Source organism: Pelodiscus sinensis, chromosome 1 (genome assembly GCF_052426305.1).
Source record: "Pelodiscus sinensis isolate ZL-2025 chromosome 1, ASM5242630v1, whole genome shotgun sequence".
In the NCBI taxonomy this organism is placed as follows: Eukaryota; Metazoa; Chordata; order Testudines; family Trionychidae; genus Pelodiscus; species Pelodiscus sinensis.
Window position 1 is genome coordinate 58160505 of NC_143052.1, and position 20170 is coordinate 58180674.

A 20170-nucleotide genomic window follows, 5' to 3' on the forward strand; every position below is an offset into this window, starting at 1 on the left:
GGGAATGCTGCTGTTATTTTATAAGAAAAAAGTATAGTGTCCTTCCAATTTGTTTTTGACTGGCCATTATAAATTCCCAGCAATTAATCTAATACAAAGCAGAGCTGAAATTAGGGTGGTTTATCATCATTAGACAGAGTCTTACAATGGTATTAAAATGTTTTAATTACTGGAGACCTTAACAAATAACAATCTCTTCAGCTATAAAATATGGTTCTTCCCTTACACATATTTCCCTAATCACAGACACACTAGTGATAGCTCTCTAATTATAGTCTCCTCACTTTTCTGAGCCACCTTTTGCATACTTACACAAAAAGTATAATTCCTGTGTTGGCCATGGCATATGACAGCCCTAGGATGCCGCTGCCCATGATGGCATTGCTCAGGTTAAACGCTGACATTCCAAAGGAAGTGGTTCCTGGGTGCTATTAGAAACAACAAAATGTGAGTTAAATTATGCCTTAATGACTGCCCTGTAAAGCTGTTTATCTTTCCTATGTTCCGTATGGATGTTGTCTTATCACATTGCCTGATCCTACCAACATTTTTACTAGACGCCTACTACTTGCCATTTATTATTTGTATTACCATAGTGCACTGGAGCCCTAGCAGTCTCAAAAGGTTTACAACATAGGTATAGCACTATTATGCAAATGCCCTTTGCTTCAAGTACTGTCATGGTAGTAAGTGTTTACAGCATCAACACCATAGCTTTTCTTTTATCCTAATGGGATGGAGACATACCCCATTAGAATAATGACAAGTATTGATGACTGCTGGACTGATCATCACCTCATTTGATCCATAATGAAAATTAAGATGGCACTCAAATGGAGGCTGCAAAAGAAACAGATCAGGCGCAAGCTGAAGGTTCAAGATCTAAAAGACACCATTAAGCATGACCACTTCCAAGTAGTCTTATAAGAAAAGTTTCTGGAAGAAATTGAGGAACATTGGAGTTAGCTGAAAGCATCAATCATCAATATCCGAGAGGAAACCATTGGCAACCACACTAGACAGCATCAGGACTGGTTTGATAAGAATGATGTTGAAATCAAGCAGCTCATCAATGGGAAGAGAATGGCATTTTGTGCTTGGCAGAATGATTTAAATTGCAAGACAAAGAGAGAAGCCTGTGCTAAGGTGAAGACAGAAGTCCAATGTAAAACCAGAGAACTTGAACAAATGGTGAACAAATAATACACATGGTTTCTTTAGTGCCATTAAGATTGTTTATGGGCCAGCTTGTCATGGCATGAATCCCCTTTGCTCTAAGGATGGAACCACACTTTTGAAGGACGATGAAGCCATTCATTTTCACTGGAAAGAACATGTTGAAGATCTTCTTAATCGTAATTCCGTAGTTGCAGATGATGTTCTTGAGAAAATCCCCCAACGACCTTCTAGAGATGAGCTCGGAGACCCTCCCAGTTTGCATGAGGTATACAATGCCATCAAGCAGATGAAGACCAACAAAGCAGCAAATCCAGATGGGATCCCTGCTGAAATCTTTAAAGACAGTGGACCAGAGTTAATTTGGCAGCTTAGCCAACTTATCTTTAAAATCTGGATAAAGGAGGAGATACCTAGTGAAATGAGGAACACCTTCATTGTAAGAAGGGGGATAAAGTGTACTGTGGAAACTATCATGATATCTCGCTCCTTGCTGTTTCAGGCAAAATTCTGGCATGGTCCTTGCAACCCGTCTTCTGCCCCTGTCAGAAGAAATTTTACTGGAGTTACAGAGTGGCTTTGGACCATGTCGGAGAACTGCAGATCTGATCTTTGTTGCGTGGCGGCTTCAAGAAAAGTGTCAGCAGCAAAACCAACCACTGTATATGGCTTTTATTGATCTAACTAAAGCCTTTGACTCAATGAATTGCTGTGCCCTTTGGTCTGCACTTTCAAAGTGATTCACCAAGCCCTTTGGTCTGCACTTTCAAAGATTGGTTGGCCTGATAAATATATCAGTGTCCTAAAGTTGCTCCATGACAACATGAAAGTGACTGTTCTGAGGAGCACTGGCTCCCAGAGTGAACCGTTTTCAGTACAAACAGGAGTCAAACAGGGATGTATCATTGCCCCATCCATGTTCACAGTCTTTATTACCATCATTTTCTGCCTAATTGCTGGGAAGCTCCCAGCTGGGATTGAAATCATCTACAGAATGGCTGGAAAGCTGTTTAGGCTTAGCACGCTGAAAGCGAAGAGTAAGATTTCTACCATGGAAATCTATCTATCGTGGAACTTCAGTAGGCTGATGACAATGCAGTTTTTTCTCATTCTGAGAAAGATCTTCAGGCTATCTTGAATGTGTTTCCTGGTGCTTATGCATGTCTTGGTCTCACCCTCAACATCAAGAAGACCAAAGTGCTCCATCAGCCCTCTCCAAATGAGGTAATGCGTGCCCATCTATTAAAATCAATGGAGAGGCCCTGGAGAATGTTGATAATTTTCTCTATCTTAGAAGTTGTCTTTCATCCAGCACAGATATTGCTGTAAAAATCCAACATTGTCTGAGCTGTGCCAGTGCAGTCTTTGCTTGTTTATGCCGTAGGGTTTTTTAAGATCACAACATCTGAACAGACACCAAACTTCTTGTCTATCAAGCCGTCATTCTCCCGACACTATAGTAATGATCTGAAACCTGGACAACCTACAAACATCACTTGAAAGTCCTTGAGAGGTATCACCAATGCTGCCTCCACAAGATCTGGAAGATCAAATGGGAAGACATGCACACTAATAACAGTGTTCTGGAAGAGGCATAGACCATCAGTATTGAGACAATGATCATCCGTCAACAACTTCGCTGGACTGGTCGCGTTATTCAGATGGCAGACCATCACCTCTCAAAACAAAGCCCTGTTTTCTCAGCTGAAAGAAGGAGACTGTGACGTCGGAGGACAACGGAAGCTTCATAAGGACTTGCTAAAGGATAACTTAAAGAAGTGCAACATTGACATTAACAGTTGGGAGACACTTGCTCAGGATCGCTCTAAATGAAGGCAAGTCCTACGCAATGGCTCTCTGCATTTTGAATTTGCCCACTGACGTGCTGAAGAGGAGAAGAGGCACAAGAGGAAGGAGAGATTGGCTTCTTGTCAAGGTCGCCTCCTGCTGTACCTGTCTCCTCACTGTAATAGAACTTACGTTTCAAGGATCAGCCTTATCAGCCACCTGAAGGTCCACAACTCCCATGGAAGATGATCGCACTCAGCAATGAGTGATCACTATCAATGGGCTGGAGAGTTATGTCCATACTAGTAACTGATCAAAATGAAACTGCCAGCAATGACTAGTTACCGAGCATTACTAAGAACCATAAATGCATCTTTTTTGGTTGCAACATGCCTAAATAAAGAAACATAACAATATATAACAATATATAACAGATGGCAGGAAAAGGAGCAAGGGTCTCAAGTTACAGTGGGGGAGGTCTAGGTTGGATATTAGGAAAAACTAGTTCACTAGGAGGGTGGTGAAGTACTAGAATGGGTTAGCTAAAGAGGTGATGGAATCTCCATCCCTAGAGGTTTTTAAGTCTCAGCTTGACAAAGCCCTGGATAGGATGATTTAGTTGGGATTGGTCCTGCTTTGGGTAGGGGCTGGACTCGATGACCTCCTGAGGTCTCTTCCAGCCCTGGGATTCTATGATTCTATGATAACAGTGGAAAAAACTAGCTCTTTTTCTGCATTCTCATTTGCACCGGTGGAGTGACTTCACAGTGTAGTGAATGACTTGGAATTGTTATTAAATATTTATTAGCAGGATTCAGATTCAGGGTGTTTAGTTGACCACAAAACCACATGAAGGAAACCACATGAAGAAAGAGTCCTACCCCAAAGATTATAAAATAGAAGGTCCTGATCCTGTAAATCTCAGACCTAGATTCACAAAATATTTAGGTGGCCAAACCCCTGATTTAGGCCTCTAAAGACATGTCTACACAACGGGATAAGGTTGAATTAAAATATGAAACTTCAGTTACGTTAATTGCGTAAGTGAAGTTGAAGTACTTGACTTTTGGTGCTGTCCACACTGCAGGAAGTCTAAGGGAGAACACTTTCCCTTCGACTTCCCTTACTCTTTGTGGGAGCAGGACTACGGGCATTGACTGGAGTGCCTCTCTCAGTTCCAATTATCATTTCTTCACTAGATCTGCTAATTGGAACCCCGGAAGGTCGACAGTGGAAGCTTCAATCTTCTCTGTAGTGTAGGCATACCCTATGTCTGGGTTTAGTCACCTAAAACCCAGTTTTAGGCTCTGCTGTGATTCACAGAGCTCCCACTGAATTCCCTGGGCATCCATGTTACTTCAGCAAAAGTTCCGTAGTCCGCTGTGTTTCTGACTTTGGTCATTTGCACTACTGCCTTCCTGTAGTTGTCCAGTGCTGTCTCTTGGGCTAAGTCTAAAGTGCATTGCTTTTCCGAGATAGAAAAGCAACTCTGAATCGAAGGAATGACTGCTTTTTCGGAAAAATTTCGAAACAGCAGATGCGCTCTTTCACCATCCCTGTAAACCTCATCCTATGAGAAATAAGGGATGGCTTGAAAGACCATTTTTTCCCAAAATTTGGCACTGTGTAGATGTGCCAAATTTCAGAAAAGCTTCTTGAAAAAGATACACAATTTGAGGACCACAAATTGCGTATCTTTTTCCAATTTACCAGTGCAGTGTAGACATAGTCCCAGAGTGATTCACAAAGCAGGGAAAGATAAGCATTTGTGAGTTCACACAAACAGATGGAACCTCAATCATAGCTTTTAGAATAGTAATTAGGGTATTTGCCCATGATGTGGGAGACTCCAGAGAGGGAGAAGTATCTGCCACCTCTGACCCTATCAGATATCCTGATGTAAGGCTCCTTCAGTCTCTCCTGTTGCACTCCTGTTGCAAGAGGCGGGTGCCCGCCTGGTCTAGTGCGGAGACCGTGGACCTCATTGAGGTTTGGGGGGAGGCCTCCAACGTGCACGACCTCCGCACTAGGCACAGGAATGCAGCTGTCTAGGGCAGGATAGCTACCAGCCTGGCCACCAAAGGCCACATGTGAACCCACATTGATTGGACGCTATCTTTCGAAAAAGCGCATTGCTTTTTCATTGCGCTTTTGCTGTGTGGATGCTCTCTTTCAAAATAAGCTTTTCTGGAAGATCTCTTTTGGAAAAACTTCTTCCGAAAGAAGCTTGCAGTCTAGACATAGCCCTAGTGTAGTTCCCTGTCCTATGCAGTGGCACCTAGACCACAGCAACAGATAAGAAAAAAAGAGCTTTACAGCAAGGGCTGAGCATCAACTGTTTTTACAGCTCAAGCTGCAGCGGCTCCTATACTAAGCTTCAGAGGTCCCAGGTTCAAATCTGTCTGGTGGCAATTACACAAACATTACCCTTCAGTCTATATAAATCCACTGAAAGCTAATAGTTGTAATTAGAATTACTGGGACAATGTGCTGGCAGAGAGTTACTGAAGGCAGTATCTAGTCAAAGAAAACTTTACTATTAGGACCCACTGAGAAGAAAGAAAACCCCTAGCTTAATTATAAGGTACTAGAGTGATTTTTCAATGCTCACAGTTGGAAAGAAAACATCTGTTTATTTGTAGATAGAGAATATTGTATCTGGAAATCACCAAGGCTATATCTACACAGCAGCGTTATTTCAGAATAACTGACATTATTCCAAAATAACAGTCTGCATCTACACACAAGCAGTTATTTCGACGTAATGTTGAAATAGTGTTGAGCTGGAGGACTTATTACTCCAACTCCTGTAAACCTCATTGTACGAGAAATTGAAGAAAGAGTGCTCTACTCAGACTTCCTGTTGAGTAGACAGCACCAAAAGCCAAAATAAGCTATTTCGACGTAACTTATGCAACTTAGCTCAAGTTGCATAGCTTAGTTCAAGTTTAGCCGAGGGCTGTGTCTAGACTGGCAAGTTTTTCTGCAAAAGCAGCTGCTTTTGCGGAAAAACTTGCCAGCTGTCTACACTGGCCGCTTGAATTTCCACAAGAACACTGATAATCTCATGTAAGAAATCAGTGCTTCTTGCGAAAATACTATGCTGCTCCCGTTCGGGCAAAAGTCCTTTTGCACAAAAAGCTTTTGTGTAAAAGGGCCAGTGTAGACAGCTCAGATTTGTTTTGTGCAAAAAAGCCCTGATTGCGAAAATGGCGACCAGGGCTTTTTTGCGCAAAAGCGCGTCTAGATTGGCACGGATGCTTTTCCGCAAAAAGTGCTTTTGCGGAAAAGCGTCCATGCCAATCTAGACGCTCTTTTCCACAAATGCTTTTAATGGAAAACTTTTGCCAGTCTAGACGTAGCCCTGCTGTGTAGATGTGCCCTTGGACACGATTCACTAGAACCCTGTGATGTCATGTTTATAGTCTGAATAGAGGCATACTTAATACTTGATGATTAAGGCAGACAAAAGTAACCACTCTACCACAGCAGGAATAAACAAAATATGCTGGTAAGATTCTTTGGTGAGTTTTGCAGTAACATTTTTTACGTTTGCAAAGAGATTCATATATATTGTTCTGACTTTCCCAATATTCCTGAATCCACTACTGAAAAACTAATAATAAACTTACATATTCCTCCTGATAGTCTGCCAATTTCTTTTTACCCAGAAATCCATTGGGAAGGAACTTCTGATTTTCTGCATCATCGTTAGCAAATTGACTAAACACAAAGAAAAGAAAAAAAAACAGAAAACAAAATAAAGTTTATTACACTCAAGAGGTCCCACTGAAATAAAAGAAAAGACTCCTGCTGCATGAGTCAGGCCCTGTATTCAAAACTCCTTATTCAGTTTTAATCAGTGAAATTGATGGGAGTTCTATTGAAGGAAGTACTGCATTAAAAGTTAATGAGACACACAAGATTTGACCTACCAATTTTGTTTAATTTTAAAGGAATCTAAACCATACATGGCAGATTTGTAGGATTGACTGCATTTTCCAGCTTCTCTTACTGCATGGATGCTCTCTCTCCATGTAAGCACTGATTGGTATGCACAGAATGGCCACCAGCACACTCGTGCTTTTTCCTCTTTCCTCTTTTTGCACAAAAACTCCCTCTTCCCTGTCCACACACGCCTTTTTGCAGAAGAATTCCCTTACTTGCCAGAGTTTGGGTCCAGACCTGAACTTTGGCTCATGGCTGTGTTTAAGAGGCAATGAAAATATATAATATTTTAAGAGTTACATTGAATTCTGGAGTCAGGAGTATCAAATGTGGGTTCCCAAAGTTATGCTCTTTACTCTATATTTAGATACTTAATGAAGCAGCCTGATTTCCAGTGTTGCTTAGAACTCTCCTGCTCATAGGGTATGTCTACACTACCCTGCTAGTTCGAACTAGCAGGGGTAATGTAGTCATCCGCAATTGCAAATGAAGCCCGGGATTTGAATTTCCCGGGCTTCATTTGAATGAAGCCGGCCGGCGCCATTTTTAAATGCCGGCTAGTTCGAATCCCGTGCCGCGCGGCTACACGCGACACGGAGTAGCTAGTTCGGATTAGGCTTCCTAATCCGAACTAGCTGTACTCCTCATTCCACGAGGAGTACAGCTAGTTCGGATTAGAAGCCTAATCCGAACTAGCTACTCCGTGCCGCGTGTAGCCGCGCGGCACGGGGTTCGAACTAGCCGGCATTTAAAAATGGCGCCGGCCGGTTTCATGCAAATGAAGCCCGGGAAATTCAAATCCCGGGCTTCATTTGCAATTGCGGATGACTACATTACCCCCGCTAGTTCGAACTAGCGGGGTAGTGTAGACATACCCATACTGATTTTCATTGATTTTGCTTCAGACTTTAAAATTGTGATGTTTCTTAACATTCTAGATTAATTTAAGCTCAAAGAATCATCAGACTTCTATTTGATTTCTTGGGGCACATCTACACTGCAGGGCAAAAGTCGAATTAAGATACATAACTTCAGCTATGTCAGTTGCATAGCTGAAGTTGAAATACCTTACTTCAGCTTTTGCCTCTGTCTACACCTCAGGAAGTTGAAAGAAGAACACTCTTCCTTCAACTTCCATTTCTCCTCATGAAATTAGGGTTACAGGAGTTGGAGTAAAAATTCCGCCATCTTGAAATTGTTTTGAAATAATGGTTTGTTGCATAGGCAAGAATAATGTCAGTTATTCGGAAATAACACTGCAGTGTAGACCTGCCCTTGGTCATAATGGAGACATTCTCCAAAACATTTCTATTAATAAGGAAGTAAAAGAAGAAATAAATTACTTCTCTGAATAAAACTTTCACATTGAAATTGCATGTTCAATAGGTCATTGCTTGAACTTGAAAGTAGTTTTAAAACACATAATCTTTAAAATAAAAGATTGTGTAAATTGTGAACAATTTTGAGTGAAAACAATAAAAACTTAATAATTATTTGTATCTAGGTGTCAAAGAACCCTGTAATTGCCTTTATAATAATATATAGGTATTATGAGAACTGAGCATTTTTGATACTGGACAGCAGAGTCAAGAACTGGACAGTCAGGGTACGTCTAAACTACATGGCTCCGTCGACGGAGCCATGTAGATTTGTTGTTTTGGCAAAGGTAAATGAAGCCGCGATTTAAATGATCGCGGCTTCATTTACATTTACATGGCTGCCGCGCTGAGCTGACAAACAGCTGATTAGCTGTTTGTCCGCTCAGCGCGCTAGTCTGGACGCTCCCCTGCCGACATCAAAGCCCTTTGTCGGCAGCCCCGGTAAACCTCGTCAAGACCAGCGCGCTGAGCGGACAAACAGCTGATTAGCTGTTTGTCGGCTCAGCGCGGCAGCCATGTAAATGTAAATGAAGCCGCGATCATTTAAATCGCAGCTTCATTTACCTTTGCCTATGTGTCTAATCTACATGCCTCTGACAACAGAGGCATGTAGTCTAGACACAGCCTCAGTGCAGGTAAACCTCAGCAAACAATTTACTAATGCACCTCACTATTGACATTGAATATCTCAGCGAGTCTAACCAGAACAATAATCATGTCAAAGAGTGCAGTAGGGAATAACCACTGAGCAATCAGACTAATTTTGATTCGTGACCTAATCTGAATTTAATGTTTGGGTGCCATAAATAAAAGTCTGGTATATCTGTTAGTCTTTGGCTACCTCCTTTTAGTCTGAGCATAAAGCCCTTTTTATTTACATGCATACCTGCTAATAGTAGCCTTTTCTGGATCTGTTATATCAGTGTAGCTGTCTTCAATGCTTTCTCCGCTGTTGCTCTCCTCATCAAGTTTGATGTTGACATTTTGCAGTTCCATACGATCCATTTGAGTTGTCAGCGCTTTCTAATACACAGACGAGCTTCTACAGTGTAAACAATACTGTACCTTCTGCTTACAGGTTCTCTCCACCATGTGTTAACTTTCAGAACACTCTGTTCTGCAAACACAACACAAAATAACTTCTTAGAATTTTTCTCAAATTAGATAAATAAGTGTGATTCACTCTATGTTTGTTCTTTGTAATAATATTAAGAGAAGCAACTGTTGCAGACTTGGAAAATACAATAAATACAAACACAATATTCTTTTTTTATGTAGCATCTTTCCACTCAGACTTTCTTAAAATATAAGAAGACAGACCTACAAAATTGGTTTCCAACCTATTCTAGAATATTAATAAATCACAGTTATATATAGTCTGTCTATAAATAACTAGCATTGCAAACAGGTTTAACGTAAAATATGGCAGAAATTCATTTTTAAAATTCTTTTTTAAAATTGATATCCCGGATAATCATTATGATGCAACCTGTTCCTTATCCACAGATTAAATTTATCAGCTTCGGGTTGTTAATAAGAAAATGCTGTACATAAACTTTACTGGTTAATGTATGAGGTTGCTACAGTCAAATTCTTTTTCTTGAGAAAACATTTGAAGACTTGAAAAACGTATTACTAGATAAGTATGGTTACATGTTAAAAATAATCAAACTGCTGCTGGCTGCACAATGCACTTCACCCCCTCATATCTCAGTTTAATACTTGTCCATCAAAACAATTAGATAGTTTTAGATTATGTAAACTATTGCTCCCATGGAATTATTACATATTTACAGAGTTTAATATGCTTGCCCTCTCACAAGAAGGGGTCTGCATAAATAATGATTACTATCTGGATAAATAATCATCTTTTTATATGGTCCAACATACACTATATAATTTATAATATATACAGTATAATTATTTGTTTCTGGCATTAACATCAGTTTATCCTTACAATCTCAGGTTACAGATACACATTTACATTTTTTTACCACTGATATTATATAGTTGTATAGCATTTTTTCACTTCTAAAAGTGCGTTACCAAAATGACTTAATAATAGTATTCCTGTTTCACAGATGGGAAAACAAAAGCATACAGAGAGAGATGAAGTGACTTGCTGCAAGTCAGAAGGCTAATTACTGACATATCTGGGTATAGAATATGGACCCCTAACTCTCTGTCCTTGTACCTCCCACATTTTAACATATTAAAATAATCCATTATATATTTCCTGAGTTGTGGACAAGTAAATAAAAAACTGTATTCTTAATGCTAAAACCAAATGTCTAAAAGCATTGCAGAATAAAAATCAGTATTAAAAAACAGCACAAGCAGCATTCTGTTTTTGCTTTATTCTATTCCTAAGCCTGCAATTACTTTTTTAAAGTTTTCAATTTTTTTGTATTCATGGATGTTTAGTTCCTCACTTAATTACCAAACCTTCTCTAGACTATATTGCTATTATTATGTAATTCCTAATATCTACATTCTCCAACTTATTTTTAGCAGCCCAGTATTAAAGTGTGTGTGTAAAATGTAAATGTAAGCTTTAAATGACAACACTGGAGGTAAAAACTGCCCATGAGTAAAAAATTACAATAAATTATCTTACTATAGTCACATTTATTTTATCTAATAAATGAAAAGCAAAAGAATATAATTATGTTTTTGTCAATTTCCTACCAGAGGTCGCTGCTTTGTTTATTCCTTTCTGCTGCCACTCCAGCATTTAGACTGAAACTGATTACTGAATCTGGCATTAAGTCAGAGATAGATAGGTAGGCAGGCTTACATTCCAAGGGTCTGATTTTGCCCACTGAGGACATGAATAACTTCAGCTGTAGCAATGAAAAGAACTGGGTCCTTGCTGAAATAAACTCAATCATAACAGTACCTCTAAAACTAAACTTTTTTGCTTTCCAAGCAGCAGATTCATACAGTATCCAAATGCTTATTTTAAATCTATATCTATGAAAATCAGACAAATAAATAAAGCAATCAAACACACAATCTGCCAGTGCTAAAAGAAAATCTCTGTTGTGAACACTAACACATGTTCATTTTAGAAAGATTCTTCTAATTGTATTGGCCTCGCTAAATTGATTTTTTTAGCATTGAGTCACTGGGTCAATGTCTACACTAGAAAATTATTTTGAAATAACTACATTTATAACTCCCAGAGTAATAAAATCGAAATAGCATGTCCTCACTATGAGGGAGTCTCAAAATTATGCCAAGGCAGGCTCTGTTATTGTGGATGCACTACCTCAACTTAGAGCTCGAGGGAGCACTGAGGAGTAATTACTTTGAATGACTCTGGGGAGCAGTTATTTCAAAACAGCAGCAGCGGAACATCGACACTAATGCTACTTCAAAATAACTATTTTGAAACAAGTGTTATTCCCCGAGCAAAGCAGGAGTACAGATTTCAAAATAACCAGCTCGTTATTTTGAAATAATGGGCTTGGTAGTGTGGATGCTCCGCTTATTATTTCAAAATAAAGGGGGTTATTTCAAAATAATTCCCTAGTGTAGAACAGGGCAAAGAGAACAGAGTAAGAGAAACATCGACATGGATTAATTTACATAGTGATTAGGCTAAGAATATAACATAAGAACAGCCATACTGGGTCAGACCAAAGGTCCATCTAGCTCAGTTTCCTGTCTGCCAACAGTGGTCAATACCAGATGCCCCAGAGGGAGGGAATACAACAGGTAATCCTCATGTGATTCCTCCCCTGTCATCCATTTCCAGACAAACATAGGCTAGGGACACCATTCCTACCTATGCGGAAAGAAGAAGAAAGAAATCCAGTACTGCACAGTATGTACTATATTTGGAAAGGAAAGAAGACTCCTACAGAAAAATATATATTAGGATCTAAGTTCTATTTTAAAGGCTAATCCTTCAAACACTTAAGTGATTCATTTTACTTGCTGTCTGAAAGGATTACAAAATCACTCATATGTGGAACTGTTTTCAAGATCAGATGTTTGGTACTGTACTGAATTACAGCCAATTTTAGGTCCCAATTCTGCAAACACTTACTAATAAGTATATTGCTAATTACCACACATATTTCCCCAGATCTTCATCAATGTTTGGAGGATTAGGTCCTTAATTTGTTGAAATCCTTCTCTCTAGGTCCCCAGTCTTGCTAATTCTTGAACATGTGAGTAACTTTGGATATGTGAGAATTCTAGACTTTATGGCTACGTCTACACTGGCCCCAAATTCCAGAAAAGTCATGCAAAGCAGGTAAGTCAGAATAGGGAAATCCGCGGGGGATTTAAATATTCCCCGCGGATTTAAATAAACATGTCCGCTGCTTTTTTTCCGGCTTGGGGAAAAGCCGGAAAAAAGCGTCTAGACTGGCGCAATCCTCCGGAATAAAGCCCTTTTCCAGAGGATCTCTTATTCCTACTTTCAAGTATAGTACTTCCACTTTCAAGTAGGAATAAGAGATCCTCTGGAAAAGGGCTTTATTCCGGAGGATCGCGCCAGTCTAGACGCTTTTTTCCGGCTTTTCCCCAAGCCGGAAAAAAAGCAGCGGACATGTTTATTTAAATCCGCGGGGGATATTTAAATCCCCCGCGGATTTCCCTATTCTGACTTACCTGCTTTGCATGACTTTTCCGGAATTTGGGGCCAGTGTAGACGTAGCCTATGGCAGTACACATATGCTCAGAGTTTATCTCACAAATAAGGGTTTTCAGGATCATGGCCTCACTGAGTACAATCATGTAGCTGCACGTCAATTGCATGCACATTTAGTGCGAAAAACTGTAATCAGTCACTCTGTCACGACAGTATTCCTTACTCTTCACACTTTTCATGCCTAATGAAATCTTATATTGTAGTTTGCAGTACTTTGGTAGTTCTGTTGGTCTCAGGATCAGAGAGAGATGAGGGGGAGTGAGCCAATATTTTTATTGGACCAACTTCTGCTGATGGAAAAGACAAGCTTTAGAGCTATATTGTACTGAAGAAGAGACAACTTATCTCTTTCCCCATCAGAAGTTGGTCTAATAAAATATATTACCACATTCACCATTTCTCTCTGAAATTATATATATATAAAATTTAGATTTTGCTACCATGTATTTTGCAGATTAGACTTATTATTATCCAGTCCTTACAATTCTTAACACCCAGTCCTGCAAACACACATACATGTATGTAACTTTATTTAGAAAATCTGTTGAAATCACTGGGACTATTCATGTAAGTAAACTTCTTCACTTGCATAAGTATTTGCAGAATCAAGGTGCATATTATTTATTCACTTAATTAGAAGGTCAATTTTTCAGATATTTATTAATATTTCAAGGTATGTTTTATGCAAGGTAGTGACTGCATTGAAATGTTAATAATCTTACCCAAATCTGTGCACAACCAGTTATTTATTGTGCAAACTTCTGAAATCTGATCACCTCAGACAAGTAACTACAGGCAAATCTATTTTTATCTTGTATCCAGGGTGGAAAAAAATCCTGCATGTACAAAATCTCTGTTGTACTTTACTTCCAAAGTAATGTACTAATATAAAATACACTGTTCTGATAGAGTCCCAGGTGTGTGCAACAGCATTTTAAAAAGCCCTGTCTTCCAATAGCTAGCCTATATATCAAAGATGTAATACAGCTTTCATATGCTCAGCTTCCAGTCACTGTTGTCTATTGCTGTTGCTACCCTAAGAAGAACAAGCTACAATGTCTTTTCCCCACAAAAGCACATATAAAGGCACAAACTTAAAAAGGGAAGAACTGCTAAGTGGCGATATTATACACCAGCTCCTTTTTTTCTATTTAAGACCAGTACTATTTTTCTCTTAAGTATATGTGTCAGAAAAGTCTGCTGGCTTAACCATGTTCTTTAAATCCAGCTGTAACATGCCTAAGCTTTTGCTGCTTCTTGTGGAATAAGAAAGAAGACTGAAACAAAAGAATGATTTTGTTTCTTTTCGGATATTACATTAAAATGAACATATTGGATGCACAAAAAATTACTCCTTTAAAACAGTATTTCCCTAAACATCTAGAATCAACTATGAAATTTGCTTTAGAATAGAACATAATTTTCTAAAAGGCACTTAGGAAATACGTTTAAATAACTTCTTTTTCATACGTAATGAAACAAGAAAAACATGAACTTGCTTTTCCATTTTATTTCATAGCAATTTCAATTTACTTTCTGTGTTGCATCTAGTATTCTGAATGAGCTGAAGTTTAGCAGATAGACTTATCTGTGACCTTGCCTTATTTACCTAACAGTTGCATTTTCAAGCATTTTGCAATGTCTGGTATTTTTATGTGAATCAGTAGATTTTCCTGTTATTCTCAATGACAATGAATTTAAAGAATTAATGTTTTTTCTAAAGCAATTTGAAGATGAAAAGTGTCATACTTGATACATTAAAATAAACAGATAATTAAAACGAACAATTTATTTTCATATTTATTTACTTACGTGGATGTTAGGAGGTAAACCAAGAGTCTTGATAAAAATTTTCAGTAGTTAGCCAGAGACCCTAAAAGAACAAAAGCATATAATTCGTAATGATCTGGGCTAATGTAAAAAGTTCCTGCTGCTTTCTTTCTTAGATTTTGATTTTCTGCCCAAAAAAGAGCCTGAATTTCATGTCTGATGTAAAACCAAATGCACTTGTTGATGCCAGTTACAACTACAGTATAGCAAATCTTAACTGCCAGTCCTTCACAACTTCATTTAAATTTACAAATTACATTTGCACAAAGTTATTTGTGTTAAGTGGAAGAAGTATAAAATAAAAATAGACATTGTAAAAGTACATATTTAGGTTTACCTCCAAGTTAAACACGTAATCTTGCTTACTTGGTTACTTTCAAAGCAAGTAATATCTTAACTTGCACCTGTAATAGAAAGTTGGCTTATCTGAGAGACCTTGTGCAGATGGACAATCATTTAAAGACAAATGGGAGTGTAACGGATGAACCAATCAGTAACAACGATACCCCAACACCTCCCTTTGTTAAACTTGCGTCAGCTCTTTTTTAAAAAAATGGTAAATCAATTTACTGGGGCAAACATCAGTCACAGAGGTATTTGCTCTCTGAGCTTGGCATTATAACAAAATGCATATCTGCAAAAAGTTTTACCAAAACTTGTGTCAGAGTCAGGATGTTGTAGATTAGCTTGCTATCTTACTTTGATAAACTCGATTTTCAAGGAAGGAATACAATATTCGTAAACTAATTGTTCATCAGCAACAAAGTTAGTGTAACATAATTAAGCTATGAAAGTGAGTGACAGCATGTTTTAGGGCCTATAACCAGGTTCTATGTTCTCATTCCCAGTCTACCACTGAATTAGGTCCAGATTCTGAATTGAGTTCTACCTAGGCAATACTAGGGCTATGGACTGTGGTCTTTGACATATTGTTTGGCTTGTCTTTGTGGTAGTTTTTCTATCTGGAGAATTGTGACCATTTACTGTAATTATTTACCTCATTGGACTGTTGCAAGGATTCGTACTAATTAGTATCTGTAGTGCACTGTTTGGGAAGTGTTAAATATTATGTATTTATTTGAAACACGTACTTGAGAAGAAGCTACATTTCTATATATCACTTACATAATTTAGGATTTATCCTTCTTTATCTAATTGAATAAAAATTCTTAATAAACTATATGGACATAGTGATCAAAACACTGATTGCATCCTAAAGAAGGTGCAAGTTAGGATGGTTTTTCATTATTTTAATATCATGTAAAGGATTACACTCACTTGATTATAACTGGCTGAGTAAATACATGCACACACACACAATTAGTCATTTATTTTTCCAGGGGGAAAGCTGAGTCATACAAACAAAAAACATTATTGAAAACCTGTCTAAAAGAGCTTGTGTCATTCAAAAAATTTAAATAGACCCCCCAATCAACTTAAAAATCACAATCCTGCCTCAAAACAGCGATTGTTACAAGTAATTCCTAATATTACTGTAACTGAAGAGATTAGCGAAAAAAATATTGATTTTCAGTTTGTTTACTCTGTCAACTGGGTGTAGTCAGTTTCACCATTTCCTCCTATCGTTTATATGGTGTTTTGTGCAGCAACAGGGGAGAGAAAAATATATCTTTAAACAAATGGAAATGTGATTGCAAACCACAAAAACTGGCAGGAGAATTCAGTGATAAATGTAGTATCAACTCAGGAGCAGCTGTAAAAATTACTGTTAATTATTTTTTTGACCTAACTAAAAAAATATATAGCTAGATTAGCTTTCATTTATTTTTTAAATACCAAGAACATGACGTTTACCATTGAGTAACTGCCATGACCTTTTATTTATAACCACGTTAGGAAGACTCAAAACAGCGACTTTCTTTTCCTCCCACAATGCAATGCAAGCCTGCCCTTATTAATGGGAACAATACCATTAGATGGAGCTTCTAGGAGAGCATCTGGCCACTGAACTCCAGGACCAATTCCAGGACCTACACCTGAAACTATGAGACAAACTGATTGAGCTCCAATTTTCCTTTACTGGACCAATTTCTGTTGGTAGGAGAATCAAGCTTTTCAGCTTACACAGAACTCTTTTTCAGGTTTGTCTTTCTAATACCCTGGGAGCAACACAACTATCACCACTGCATACAACCCTGAAAAGATGTCCTTTCAGGGAAAACTAGTCTGTTGGCCCTGGCAGCAACAAACCAAATAGCCATTACAGATATTACCTGTTCAGGAGGTTTGAAGAGAGCCCTCAAACATGAAAAGGTATCAGCTCAACTATCTTTTGTACTTACAAAATTCTCTGGATGAGAATTGGGTTAGTACTAGTGGTGGTAGCCAGTGTCACTTAGGCCTTGATACTGGACAGCTTTCCTCTCACCAGATATTAGAAATATTTGAAATGAAAAATGGTTTGCAAGTGCAAACAAAATGCCTCCCACATATCCACAATTACCAGGGCTTTCAGTTTATGGAGGCCGTACATCATTAAAGGACCTCGCAAAATCTTACATTTTCAATAAGAATTTGTGCTATCATCTGAATGAACATTTGGCAATCAAATCTTGTTTTGCTTATGGATGGTGCTATACATTGATAAAATAAACCTACATTTGCCAACTTTTTGAACACAGAAAACCAAACACCCTTGCCCCATCTCTTACTGGGCAGAAGTTTGGGATGTGGGAAGGAGTGAGGACTCTGTCTGGGGATGCAGGCTCTGGGATGGGACCAGCAGTGAAGAGTTCAAAGTGTGGGAGGGAGCACCTGGTTGGGACAGAGGGGATGGGAGGGAATATGGGGGCTGTGCTTGGGGTGCAGGCTCTGAGATGGGTCCAGAAATGAGAGGTTCAGGGTATGATGGGAGGCTCCAGGCTGGGGCAGGCATTGGGATGTGGGGGGAAGTGAGGGCTGTGACAAGGGGTGTGGGCTCTGGGGTGGGATTGGAGAAGAGGGATGCGGCATGTGGGCTCTGGGTTGGGACTGAGGGGTTCAGAGTGTGGGATTCAGTGCAGTATATGGGAGGGAGTATGGGAGAGGGTTGAGGACTGAGGCAGGGCATTGGGATGAGGGAAAGGTGAGGGGTATGAGCTCTGGGAGTTTGGGTGTGGTACAGGGCTCAGGGGTTTGGAGCACAGGAGAGGGTTCAGGGAGCAGCCTTTGAGCAGCGCTTACCACAGGCGGTTCCTAGAAGTGGTTGGTATTTTCCTCTGGCTCCCAGGTGGAGGCATGGCTAGGCAGCTCTGGAGCGCACTGCCTCGGTCCACAGGTGCCACCCCCAAAGCTCCCATTGGTTGCAGAGCCTGCGCTTGGGGCGGGGACAATGTGTGGAGTCCCCATGGCTGTGCCTCAGCCTAGGAGCCAGAGGGAAATGCAGGCTGAATCTGAGGGCAGGTGGGGAACCTGCTTTAGCCCTGCTGCACTGCTGATTGACAGTGCTGACCCAAGCTGTCAGGATTCCTTTTCAAACAGGTGGTTTGAGCCTGTGGTGGTGCTAACAGTGCAGGAGATATTTTCACCAAAATACAGATGAGTTTATCCTTGTTTCCAGAACTCTGCATTTTGTTAAATGTTTAACCATTATTTCATAAGCATTTTCACAGGACAACCCACTCCACCAGTAATTTCATTTCTTTTAAAATTCAATTACAGTGTGCCCATGTTGAGCCAATATTGCACTTCTGACTCATACGTGGAATCCCTTTGCTAAAGAGAATGACTTGTGCGTGCAAGGCAAGCTGCATTTGGTCCAGAATGAAAATGAATCAGGAGTTACTTTAAGGCTTTATCAACACGACTATGTTCAAAGCACAGCTGCAGCGGCACTTTAACGTGGCAATGTGGTCATGGCACCAGCACTGGGAGAGCTCTCCTAGGCCGTGTCCAGACTCAGGGGTTTTTTCGGGAAAAGTAGCCTTTTCCCGAAAAAACTTCTCCTGAGTCCAGACTCAAGCCGCGTTCTTTCGAAATTATTTCGAAAGAACGCGGCTTTTCTTTCGATGGCGGTAAACCTCGTTTCACGAGGAAGAACGCCTTCCTTCGAAAGTTCCTCTTTCGAAAGAAGGTGTTCTTCAATGTAAAGAGGCCGTCTTCGAAAGAGAGCATCCAGACTCGCTGGGTGCTCTCTTTCGAAAAAGCGGATTTCTCTTTCAAAAGATCCGCCTGCAGTCTAGACGCGATCTTTTGAAAGAGGCTCTTTCGAAAGATGCTTTCGAAAGAGCCTCTTTCGAAAGAAGCCTGCAGTCTAGACATAGCCCTAGTGCTGTAGGTAAACCACCTCCACGAGGGGAATAGCTAACAGTGCTGGGAACCTATATACCCTGGTGTTTAGAGCTCTGTTAGGGTAAGTTGCATATCTTATTTCAAGTTTAGGGTGCTGTATAGACACACCCTTACTTGCTGTGCTCAAGGTGTGTGTACTTTTTCTCATTCCTGAGCAAGAAACTTACTGCGCAGTAAGGTGATAGTGTACTCAAGTCTGACAGTACCATTCTAATAAAGATTTGGGTCCCAAGTCTGTGGTTCTTTGTATTAGCAATATTCCCACTGAAGTCACAGGAAGTTTCATTGGATTAAAGAATTGGGCCACGACTTTCTACTAACTGTCAGCATACACATAAACCAAATAAAACTTTAAAGAAAAGCAAAATTTAATTTTGTGTAAAAATTAGTTCTTTTCATTAGTGCACTATAAGCCTATCTGGATACTAGTATAGATGTTATAAAAGGATCTTTCTCTTTTTCTCTCTCTTTCTCTCTGCCTTTCTTTCTCACTTACACACCAATCCACAGCTATTAAAATGGACTGTAATACATTCTCTTTAGAGATTGTTTCTATTCTAGATAAATCCCATGCTATATTTTATTGCAAGACATTATACAAAGAAAGGGCTAAACTATGTATTCCTAACTGAGAAATTCAATATTGGAGGCTTCTGATTTGCAATGCAATTGGTTCCAGGGAAAGTGTCGCAAGTCGGGGGCGTCGTAACTTGAAACCTTATTTCTGATAAGCGCTGGGTGCCATTGTAAATGCGGGCCAAGGACGTAAGTCAGGGTTTTTTGTCCCCTTCTGCACTTACAAAAATGGTTGTAAGTGTGGAGGGTTGGAACTCAGCTGGTCGCAAGTTGAGGGCCTCTTGTAGTTCATTGATTTCAATGTTTTTCCTGAGAAAGAATCATAGGACACTACAGGTCTTCATACTTAACAACCCACACATTGAAAGGGAAATATACTTTTTTAAATGGCATTCTGTTCATATTTACTATTTTGGTGAATAAAATCAAGAATACTTGGTTAGGTTCACTAGCTTTTCTGTTGTAGAATGGCCTTAAAATACTCTGAGGGAAGTAGCAACATTGCATTTTCAGGCTATGT

General features: G+C 39.5%; 1 protein-coding gene across 5 annotated transcripts in view; it reads right to left on the bottom strand.

Annotated features, from left to right (window-relative positions):
- Positions 1 to 20170, bottom strand: part of SLC38A4 (solute carrier family 38 member 4) — a 67808-nt gene that overhangs the window by 20350 nt on the left and 27288 nt on the right. For 2 of the 5 annotated variants that reach the window (XM_006126473.5, XM_075930566.2), the window contains exons 2-5: positions 14767 to 14827; positions 9178 to 9408; positions 6597 to 6687; positions 313 to 428 (exon numbers count right to left, since the gene is read on the bottom strand). In XM_006126473.5, coding sequence (XP_006126535.2) covers positions 313 to 428; positions 6597 to 6687; positions 9178 to 9296 — 326 coding nt within the window. In that variant the 5' untranslated portion in view covers positions 9297 to 9408; positions 14767 to 14827. Of the gene's footprint in view, positions 1 to 312; positions 429 to 6596; positions 6688 to 9177; positions 9409 to 10979; positions 10999 to 14766; positions 14828 to 15121; positions 15267 to 20170 lie in introns of those variants that run through there. The other 3 variants (XM_075930559.2, XM_075930574.2, XM_089779538.1) reach the window with 3 other exon arrangements.